Here is a 12195-nt window from a genome sequence, read left to right as displayed (position 1 = left end):
GTTCAAGGCCGGTTCACCGTCTCCAGAGACAACAGCAGACGGCAGCTGTATCTGCAGATGAACAGTCTGAAGACTGAAGACACTGCTGTGTATTACTGTGCCAGAGAGCCACAATAACACAAACCATCAGCAGAGCTGAACAAAAACCCCTCAGTGCCTGAACACTTGTAACATGAAGCCACCAGAGGAGGAGCCCTCAGACCACTAATGATTATAATAACAGTCTCAGTGGGACAAACAGGCTTTAAGTGTATTTAGGTGTTAAACACTGCAAAATAGTTTATAGTGGTAGTATCAGACCCTCCCATCAAAATCAGAGTTTCTGCATGTATAAAGTGTAAGTCATAAAATTTGCACAAATTACCATAAAAATGGTGCATGTAGTTGAAAATTGTGCTTCTGAAATATCCTTTAGCTGAATCCTTGTTCTTGTAAAACTTCTTCACTTAACCTCAGTGAGATGTGAACCAAAACTACAAGTTAACGTGTCTTCATGATCCAATAAAAATAAAAACAAAAATAAAGATTAAGTTCATGTGAATAAACTTAATCTTTATTTGGTCACCTGTCACCTGTCAACACTTGTCTCTGATTGGTTGCAGGGTGTCACTTCTTTTCTCACTTTGGATTGTTCTGGCCTCTAAGTCGTCCATAAGTTCCTCATAATGGAAACATCTTCAGGGAATGTCCCTTTCTTAGTTTTTTAAGAGAACAGTGTTTATTCTTTTCTCTCGATTATAAGGATTATTAACAGGCAATATAAAAAGTCTATCTCTGTTTCTAACTATGCTGATTAAATCATTTGTATTTCTGTCATGAAACAGTATAATAAACAAGTTTTACTGCAGCAAAGAAATCAGTAGCAATGAAGTTCTTATTCTCAGGCTTCCTTTAATAATTGGTCTATTTTCATGTCAGAAATTCATGTTGTCTCTGATTCAATCATCAGAAAAATACACTGATACACATTTGAACACAGAGAACATGAAAAACAACAGACAAGTTACAGCCACAAGCGGCGATGAACGGGCCCTCGCACCCATGGCCACGTTGGGGAGTGTCGCGGCTACGGGGTGTGAGGCAGCCTCGGGGCGTGCTGCAGCAGCAGGGTGTGCATGAGCCACAGCATGTGCTGCAGCCAGGGGCTGTTAACCAGTAGGTGGTGCTATCAGCATCACCCAAATTCCTATGTAGATCTGTTCAGGCCGAGACCTTAATCAAGCAAATGAAATTTGAAGCTGATTGAAAATTCTATATGCGAGTTACTACTGCCTCTTTCCACTAGGTGGCGCCAAGAGTATGAGTGAAAATGTATATGCAGATCTCTTCAGGGCAGTACCCCCATGAAAAATTTGTGAGGAGATTGGACAATGCATATGAGGGTTAATCAGCTATCATTTTTATCATGAAAAAATGACTCTGTTCAGGGCGGGACTCAAGCATATGAAATTTGGTGCAGAGATGATGAAGTACAGCCACGTTATCAAAGCCTACATGTTAGGCGACGCATCATGGCGAAGGTTATCTTCTCCACGGCACCAGGGTCACGACGTCTGTTGAAACCTCACCGTGTTTTTTCACAAACCTTGATCAAGGTCTTAAGGCTTTCCTGGCCAAAGTTTGATGTTGATGTGTCTTACCACCTTGGAGGATAAGCTTGGAGAGTAAAACATGTAATTTCCTGTTTCCAGTAGGGGGCGCTAGGCCCAATGGGAAATGTTTTCATGTAGTTGTGTTCAGGCAGGGGCTGTTATCATACATGTAAAAGATGAAGAACATTGAACATTGTGTATGGGAGTTACAATGATTTTCTGTTTTTGGTCTTTGACCCCCCGCCAAGGCCCCGCCCTTTGATGAAAACTCAAGCTTGTAATAACTTTGAATGTCCAGTGTGTTGTCAATACACTGACTGAGTTTGAAAAGGATCAGATGAAGTCCCTACGAGGAATTCGTTAAAGTATGACCACTGTAAATCACCAAAAACAAGAGGCTATTTTGTGCATCTTGACCTGCTATATATACCTACCAAAATTCACACGTGTAGGTCAAAGTAACCTATATGGGGACCCCTTTTTGAAATTTTCTAGGGGACGCTATGGAGCCATTTTGCCACGCCAATGTGCGTAACCCACAAAATAGCAAACTTTTCGTCAGACCTGATGCACAATCCAAATGTGGTGAGTTTTTCGGCATGTTTAAGCTGCGAAATTTGCGCTTCATTTGGGGTAAAAAGAAAGGGTCTTTGCACCCATCGGTGCTCGGGCACCAATAATACGAGTGATTCTGGTTCAATTAAAAATGTCAGTAAATATTAGATTCTAGATTAAATTCTGAAAGCTATGTTATTCAACACAGTGAAATATGAGGTGTTTCATATTCAGGAATAAAAGAAGGACGATTTCTTTTATGTTCCAGAGAATGAGGAAACTGTACATGATCATTTTCTACATGAAGTTTTCTTGATTTGCCCGACCACACTGCAGTTAGAACAGAGGAAACATGATGATCAAATATGACGAAATATGTCGAGGCCACACAAAGAAAATCTCCCACCTGCCCCCAAAACACTCCTTTTCTCTCTGTGAGGAGGAGTCAATGCAAACTGTGATGTCTTCCTCCTCTACTTATGTGACTGCAGAGAGGAGGACAGAGAACAGTGGACACACAGTTTAACATGATGGACTACAGGACAGGACTGCTGCTGTTAACTGTCTGCTGGGCAGGTGAAGATCGTCACTATATTCATGTTACATAGCGTATATATCTGTCAGCAGCTGATTTCACTTGATGTTTTTCTCCTCTCTCCAGGTGTTGATGGTCAGACTCTGACACAATCTGAACCAGTGGTTAAACGTCCTGGAGAATCCCACAGACTGACCTGTACAGGCTCTGGATTCACATTCAGCAGCTACCCTATGGCCTGGGTCAGACAGGCTCCTGGAAAAGGACTGGAGTGGATCGCTTTCATCAGCACTGGTGGTAGCAAATACTACTCTCAGTCAGTTCAAGGCCGGTTCACCATCTCCAGAGATGACAGCAGACAGCAGGTGTATCTGCAGATGACCAGTCTGAAGACTGAAGACACTGCTGTGTATTACTGTGCCAGAGACCCACAGTGAGAGACAATAACAGGAGAGTCGTACAAAAACTACTTCCTCTATTTGCCAGCACCACATGGGACACTTGGAACACATTTTTGCAATACTGATTGTGATTAACTGTCATGTTCATTCTAACGGTGCCCCAATTGGTCGGCCACCGATCGTGATCAGCCGATATACATACTAACTGCTTTGATCAGTGGCCTGTATTAAAGGCCGATCATAAGAGCTGATCAGATGATGCAAAAAAACAATTTCTCTAAGCGACACTAAAATGGCGTCACCGGTCTGGCGGTTTTACTTGGTATCTGAAGAAGATAATAAATTAGTCATTTGCAAGGTGTGTTCCAAGTTAGTACCTCGTGGGGGAACGCAAACGATAACATTCAACACCACAAATCTCAGACGTTTGAGGTTGAGTCACGTCAAAGAATATGACGAGTATTCAAAGCGAGCTTGTAGCACTAAGGAGAGAGAGCAGCTGGCATCAGCAACACTGCCACGACTCACTCAAACATCTGCAGCAGAGACATTTCAATGACAGCAACCAGAGAGCAAGGTCAGAAAGAAATCCACCGAAATAATGGTATTGATCACCAGCCGCTGTCAGTTGTGAAAGACGAGGGGCTCAGATGACTCATGTCATACATGGATCTACGTTACTCTCTGCCGGGGCGTAAATATTTCACAGATGTACGCCAGCCGCAGTTATACCAAACAATCTATACGCTTATCGACAGCCTTATGAAGAACAAGATCACTTTGATAAGTTTCACAAGTGACATCTGGAGTTCGAGTGTGTGTCTCATGTCCATGTTGAGCCTAACTGGGCAGTTTATTGATCAAAACTTCAAACTAAACAAAGTTGTTCTTTATCCTCAAGAGTTCTGCAGGTCACACACCACAGTTGCATTCAGTGACATGTTACGAGCAACGGGGATACCGAAGGAAAAAGTGCACGTTATTCATTTTTCACCTGTTTGATTCAGTGTGATCTGTCCTGTTTAATGATCTTTAAATGCCTTAAACCACCAAGACTTTGAAAGCTTCTAGTTTTTCTTTAATATCTTAAAAGTACTTACAAAATGTTGCTATTGTTAGAAAATAAAAAGGTGTTGTACAAAAATGTAGAGGTTGAAACTAATGTAGAAGATTGTGATGCAACAGTTTATTGAATATCATAGCTGACTGAAGAATGGTAATGATGGGACTGATGTTCCACCATCTCTTTCTGTGAGATTCTGAGAAAAACAAAACATTTCATCGACACTTTGAATGATTGAATAAAGTTAGTCAGCTGATTAACTGTCCTGTGTGTGTAAATAAGCCTCCTTGTGTGTTGCCTTATAAGGACATGAAGTCTCTGTTGGACATGATACATTTCATGAATTATTTTATACCTAGAAATGATTAGGCACTATTATTTTTTCCACTCAACAGGGTGGAAATTCAGTTGATAACTATAAAATACTAAAATAATGTGGCTCCCTTTCTCACACAAACAGGAACTCATTTTCCCTTTTGTAAATCATCAAGATGAAAAATAAGCTCTTTTTTTACTTTCTTGGAGATGTACAACATATAGTTAATGTATTATTTCCTCCTCTGTCATTTGCTGAGGTTTGCTGTTGAAGAGATACTCTGCTGAACTAAATGTATCTGGTTCATATTTAAATTTCCCTGTTAAACCTGCAGAGGGAGGTCCATGCAAACTCTTCCTCTCTTATAAACACACCATCAGTAACCTGTGGCAGAACACCGGGACACTTTAGTTTATTCTGTAACACTGAGATCAGAGAGAACTAAACTACAGGATGGAAAAAACGATTATCTGGAGTTTAGTTTTTGTAGTTTCTATTCATGGTGAGAAAATCAATTCTGCTTCACTTTTTAATGTCCAACCTGTTCTTTACACGTTTGTTTGATAATGATCACTATTCATTTTTCTACAGGAGTTTGGAGTGAGATCAAACTGGAGCAGTCTCCCTCTGAGGTGAAAAGACCTGGAGAGACAGTGAAGATGTCATGTATCACATCAGGCTTTGACATGACAAGCAACAATATGCACTGGATACGACAGAGGCCAGGGAGAGCTCTGGAGTGGATTGGGTGAATGAGTACAGGCTATAACTCTGCTAGCTATGCCAGCTCCTTTCAAAGCCGTTTCATCATGACTGAAGATGAGCCCAGCAGCACTCAGTACCTCCAGGTCAACAGCCTGACAGCAGAAGATTCTGCTGTTTACTTCTGTGCTCGAGAAGAAACAGTGAGTGAAGACAGTGGAGCAGCTGCACAAAAACCTCCACAGGCAAACAGCCATGTGATCTCAATGACATCTGGGTTTACATACCATAATCCTTTTTTACCAAGTCATCCGGTGAGTTTATGTAGAAACAGTTTATGTAATATCATAGATGATAAAGAATGGTAATGGACATCTAGTAGGTTGGCGTTCAATATATCAATACAAGAGTATAAAGTAATGTAATTTAAATCAAATGCTTTATACAAACTATAATGCAAAAAAGTAAATGACCTATTTAAAACCTTAAATAGTTCTGCACTGTTTCTTCAGTGCAGGAAACTGTGTTGGGTTTTTGTACGAGGGTTTATCACAGTGTTCTATGGGGTGGGGCACTGAGATACAGAGCCATACAAAAACCTTACAGCAATAATCTCAAACTCAACCATTCATGTGATGGACCAAAGAGCACAGGACGAAATATATCCCTCTAAAAACGTGGTCACTACTGTGTCGATGACTTTGATACGCAGATTTGTGGTTAGAAGTCCGGTTTTTAGTCGTTTACAGCCACAGTTAGTCCACAGATGTAAATGTTACCTCTCAGTAAACCTCTACTTTAAAATAATATTTTGCATCACTCCGAGCCGACGCTTACAAGATGACACCAGGGTTTCACACTGACCGGGACTCCTGACCAGGACTTCTGTCTAATAAGGTTTTAACACATTTTTCTGGTACTTCAGGTTTTTGTTCAAGCTTTGAATGGAGGCGTATCACTGTGACTCCTTTGACTACTGGGGGAAGGGGACTCAAGTCAGCGTTTATTCAGGTAAGTCACATTTAATGTAATATATTTAGAGACTAGTTTCTTTTACTTTTCTTAAAATGATCATTGATGTTTGAGAGGTTCAGCTCAGTTCATATTTAGAAAAATGATTTCACTGCAGCCGTTTCTTAGAAAGCATTTAGAAAAGTTCCTCTTTGGCATTAAAAGTTCATATTTAAGAGATGGTTCGTTTTAATCTTTAAATCCACCCGGCCGATTGAAATCCATAGTTTTTGAGAGGTTTGTGTGTTTGAATACAAGGTCTCGATGCCCTTCAATTAAACTGTGAGTGAAGAGATTATTGAGCTCACACTTAAATAAAATGTTAAATATATATTATAAAGTTTCTTTTGAAATTCCAGGAGCATTGACTTTAATAGGACTATATAATTACACTGAACTGTTGATCAGTTTAAGTTCTGAGAAAACAATTCTCATCAAGTGTTTTATATGTCTTGTTACAATTAAACAATAGACCCACTACATTCTAATAATAAATACTTCAATACTTTATTAAAAGTGATTATTATCATATACGATTATTATGGCCACAGAACAGTGCAGTGACTTCACTGGCTTCACTAGCTTCTAACATTAAGATTTAATACGCAAGTTCATTATGTAAACATTTTTATTTAATCAGTATGTTTTTCTTTATATTACGTTTTATTAAAAATTGTATTATTTAAAGTCTTTTCAGCTTCATGTCTGTGAAATGCTTAAATTTTGTATAAAGATAACAAAATAATTTTAAATTTTAGACAGAAATTGTTCAGTATATCAAATAAGAATTCTTGAACAAAACATTTGGTAGTCGTAGTTTATAGTAGTTTTAGTTTTTAGTGTTTAAGTGTCAGTATCAGAGTCACATCCCTTGAAAGTGTCCACATACTTGGCCGATAAAACTGATTCTGAAATCTGCCGCAATATATTTTATAACAATAGAATAGTTGTTATTTATATATGATTCATATATGATGAGTTGTGATCATTTGTTAATTTCTATTAATTTTATTTTAACCTTATAAAATCTCTCTCTTTGAAAGCCTCTCCACCGACTCTGTTCCCTTTGGTTCCATGCGATTCTGGGACTGGAGACACAATCACTGTTGGCTGTATGGCAGACGACTTCTACCCACAGGGTACTTTGCAGTGGACCGATGCCACAGGGAACAGCTTGACTTCTGTACAATATCCTGCGCTTGTCAAAGACAACAAATATATAGGAGTCAGTTTGGTCAACGTACCAAAATCTGACTGGAACTCCTTCAAGTCTTTGAACTGTTCTGCGACTCATCCTCAAGGCCCCCGAAGTGTGAAAGTTGAAAGTATGTCATTTTTTACCCTCTATCGTGGCTCTCTTATGTGTAGTCTAAACGCATGACCTTGTTTTTATGTTAGCAATTGATTTTCTATTTTAAATTTTTATCTACAAAGTCTACAATGAACAATCTTCTTAACTAATCTTCTTCTGCTTTTTCATTACTACGCGTAGAGGCCTCGACCCCTCCAAAGATAAATCTGGTATCAGTGCCAAGAGGAGACACTCAGGCTCTGGTGTGTACAATTGAGGAATTACCTAACAAAGACCTGTCAGTAAAATGGAAGAAAAATGGAATCAATGTACAAGACTTCACTTCTTGCCCCGCCCAATCATCCGGAGACCTGTATTCATCTGTCAGTGTCCTGAATGTGAAGAACACAGACTGGGACAGTAATGCTGTTTACACATGTGAGATGACGCACAAAGGCACACCATATACAAAGAAGGCCTCTAAAGGTACAGTCATTACTGCTGTACTATTACTCCAAGTAACCTGGTCGTAAAATAACAGTGAACATTGAGCTAAAATAAGCTAAATGTTTTCTCTGTTTATCTCGTTTATGTAGCTGCTGTCACAATGACACTCAAACAACCAAGTCCCAAAGAGCTGTTCAATAACAATCAGGCACAGTTGGAGTGTATCGTTACTGGACAAGACAAGGCCATTGTAGATGTGATGAAGATAACTTGGCTAATTGACGGAAACAATGTGAATGACAACATAACAGAGAAAACAGAATCCAGAAACGGTCAACACAGCAGAACCAGCACGATGACTCGGAGTTTCTCGAAGTGGCAGGAAGTTAACAAAGTGCGCTGTTCTGCTGGAGGAGACAACAGGACACCGGTAATTCAAGAATTCACTGTCCACAAAGGAGGTATGTTACCGAGTGATGGAAACTCATTGATGAAACAGCAAGCTGTGTGTAAAATGAACATTAATCTTGTAGATGAACCTCATTGCTAAAACAAGTGTCTCTTTCAGATCAGACGAAACATACTGTGACAGTCAACATCTTCCAAGAGGATCCACTCACTGTGGTGTGTCTGGTCTCCAGTGACAAAGAGCAGGACTACTACATCACCTGGGCAGAGAATAAAGGAGAGAAGACTGGCAACTATGTTGATGGCTTTGACCTCCCCCCACAGAAGACTCCAAAGGGCTACTTAGTTACAAGTATTTACTATCCAACTGAGAAGACAAATATGTTTGTGTGCAACGTCTGGCCTGCTGGCAGCGAAAGATCCTCCATGATTCCAAAATCAGTGTCTCAGACCAAGGGTAACTCGAGTGAATGCGAAACAGTTTAGATTGCATGTGGTATGTAGTGCTCACGTTTTGTTCTGTCTGTGTGTGTAATCTGTGCTGCGGTAACATGTGCACCCTGTGATGTCACCAGTCTTTGTGATTGTAAAACACAACAGTCAACATGTCAATGTAGTTTTGTTTGTCATCATATGGTGTTTCAAACTGTCTGTCACATTGTCTAACAGCTTGAGAAGCATGCTTATTGTTCCAAATAAATGTTGCATGGAGAAAAGTTTGTTACATGTTCATGAATGACTTCTACATTTTTAAACAAACTGAAAAGCTTGCACAAAGTAACTCAATAAATAGGCTTTAATATTAGATTTATTTTGTACTGTTCAACTGGAGAAACCTCCACACGTGTGATCATAGAGTTAACAATGCTTCACGTTCACACACGCTTCAAAATAACCACCTTTACCTTCCTCTTCTTAGATTGTTTTGCTCTGAACTGCATAGATGATGCCAGTGAAGAGGATGAGTTCAGCAGCCTGTGGTCTACAACCTCCTCTTTCATATTCCTCTTCATATCGTCTCTCTTCTATAGCATGATAATCAGCCTGGTCAAGGTAAACATGGAGGTATTTTCTTCATTTTAGCTTTACTGTGTTATGATCATCATAACGTAAGTTATGAAATAAAGGCCAGTGACATACACAATGGAAATGCTGATGATAAAGGAAAGACACCTCTGACCAACTCATCTTTGCATAAGTGCTCTGAGTGCCACAGTTTCCTCTGATCTTCACAGACAAATATGTGCAGGAGAAGAAAAGACTTGTTCAGAGACATCACTGTGAAAGTTAGTGTAGTCTACGTGAGCTTGTGATGAACTGCAAACTCAAATACAGTATAATAATGGTCTTACTGATTATCAACGATCTGTAAAGTTTACTGGCACCAAATCATACATTGTGATACATTTTATTTTGTTGACGTTGAAGGACACAATTACACAATAAAGTGGTTAGCTCTGTTATGAAGAGTTTCAATGAAAAGCTTCTCCAAACACTTAAAATGTGCTGGTCTGTGCGTTTAAAATGCTCCACAGCACATAATAAGGATTAAACACTGTGCTGAATCAAATGCATTGCAAGTGTTGGAGTTCCTCTTGCATCAAAGCAAACCTTCAGGCAAATTATTCCAAAAGCAATAACAATGAAGGAATCAGTCCAACACTGAACACAACTGTCATTAAACATCAGTCGCCTGCAGCAAATCTGCAGGTCAGAACTGTCTTCTGTCTTGAAGACACTGGTGAACTCCAGTTTGATTAATCAGTCAAATTGTACTATTGATTAACAATCTGTATTGAATAAGTGAAAATAATCTATTGTTTGTAATTGTTTGATGTTTCTTTATTCCTAGATGAGGAGTCAATAAGGGACGAAATTGCTGCACAGCAGAAACAAGTATTTGTCTTCATTTGTTTGTCTTTTTTTTATCAAGTTTTAAAGCAATGTACATAATGCTACTGCTGTATATCTGCTAAATAAAACTGTCATACATAATGCTTTAAATATTGTTTAAAGTTTACTTATATGTAACCTTTAAAAATATACAGAATATACAGCAGATAATTATTTTGCCATTTTATTTCTGACACTTTTACTGTCATCAAAATGTTGTGTAAGTGAGGTGTAGTGCTAACTTTTCATTGGCGCATTAATAAATTGCACTGCAGTGAAAATGGATATATTGTGATGCTTTTTAAATTTTGACTTGAAATCTTTGCTTTCTACAAACACTCACATAATAGACAAAAACATATGAGATTATGGGAGACATAAAACTAAAGGGAGAAGGAATGATGGAGTGCTCATGATTAAAAGCTTTTGAGGATTTTGTTGTCACTCGAGGCCCAACAAAGGAATCTAAGAACAGCATGTGAAGTCAACGTCCTGCAGACTTCTGTTATCAGTTAAGAGCAGAAGGGTTTTCAATTTCCTGCCGCTGCTAAACATATCATCTTTCGAGAGTCACTTCCCCTTTTCTATGCACCTCTGGGACCACACCTGTGGCAATGGAACTTTGTAGAAACTGTCAGAGCTAGAAATACACTTCCTTGAAGTGAGACACTCATCTTTCACTGCATATATTTGCAAATCAGCACGTAACCAAGCGTGAAGAGGCGAATTTGCACACAGCAGACACATCCTCACAGACAAAGATAACATTAAAAAATGTCTAGAGAAAAGTGTTGATGAAAGCTTTTTACACAAACGTGAAGCAGCAGCATAAATCAGATATATCCAATACACAGAATATTGAAAGCTCGTTAAACAGTACAACAGAACATATGTATGTGTGTAGTGTGTTTGTTTTGCTGTGTGGTGAAGAGTTCTTGGTGATATAGAGAAGGATAGTTTCATATAAGCGTTCTTGGTTTGTAGAACATCATGGCAGCACACATCAGACAGAGCTGGAAGCCTCTGAGGTGGTGTTTAATGAGTCTGACCTTCTCACTGGTTCAATTGAGACCAAAGTTAAGAGGCTAGAAATGTGTGATCTTGTAACCAAATTGGCAGATATGAATGGTGATGACAGAGCCAACGAGCAGTTTGCTGCAGTTACTTATAAGGTATGTCATCCAACATTTCTAACAATGTTTAAATATATGTTTAATGAGCGTAATCAGCCTGGTGACAGTAACTTTTGGAAATGAAAGCTCGCTGCATCCCACTTCCTGATGGCACACACAACCTCACGCCGTGTGTGTGCTGCAGGTGAAGCCGCTAAAGTAAACCTTTCGCAGTATGTCCACTCAGTTACCAGCCTGTATCTGTAGCACCGAGACGAGGTGCCGCTGACAAAAGCACGCACCCCAAACGTTTTAGCCCAAACTGGATGAAGATTCAGCTGAGCAATTCATGAAAAAAGCAACTGTGCTTAAAGATGGAAACAACTTCAACATTTAATAATAATAATAATACATTTTATTTATAAGCGCCTTTCAGGACACTCAAGGTCGCTGTACAAAAAAACACAAACAAGAGTAAAAACACCAGCAAAGGTAAAACAGACCAGATAAAATACATTAGGAGTGGGTGAGGGACAGTGCTTAGAGTTGGGGAGAGTAGGTGAGGCGGAACAGATGGGTTTTGAGATTTGATTTAAAGATCGGGAGGGTGGAGCAGTTTCGGAGTTCGGGTGGGAGGGAATTCCAGAGCTGGGGAGCAGAGTGGCTGAAAGCTCTGGCCCCCATGGTGCTGAGGCGGGCAGGGGGTACGGTGAGGTGGATGGAGGAGGAAGACCGGAGGGTGCGGGATGGAGTGGCAATGTGCAGGAGGTCGGAGAGGTAAGGAGGGGCGAGGTTGTGAATAGATTTGAAAGTATACAGAAGGATTTTGTAGGTGATCCGTTGGTTGATTGGGAGCCAGTGGAGTTGCT

At 39.6% G+C, this 12195-nt stretch overlaps 1 pseudogene and 1 gene segment (V, D, J or C); both read left to right on the top strand.

Annotated features, from left to right (window-relative positions):
- The window catches only part of LOC138603250 (immunoglobulin gamma-1 heavy chain-like), a 52062-nt pseudogene that overhangs the window by 26851 nt on the left and 13016 nt on the right, over positions 1–12195 (top strand).
- On the top strand, positions 5727–10495 carry LOC138602545 (immunoglobulin heavy constant mu-like). The segment is given in 6 exon segments: positions 5727–6175; positions 7219–7500; positions 7668–7952; positions 8063–8374; positions 8482–8778; positions 9241–10495. Coding segments are annotated over 6 exon segments (1407 nt in total).

This window comes from Semicossyphus pulcher, unplaced genomic scaffold (assembly GCF_022749685.1).
Source record: "Semicossyphus pulcher isolate SPU_LCO1_2020_fin unplaced genomic scaffold, fSemPul1.0.p SCAF_23, whole genome shotgun sequence".
Classification (NCBI taxonomy): Eukaryota; Metazoa; Chordata; class Actinopteri; order Labriformes; family Labridae; genus Semicossyphus; species Semicossyphus pulcher.
The sequence above is the reverse complement of the archived record's forward strand: the minus strand, read 5'-3'. Positions and strand labels throughout refer to the sequence as shown.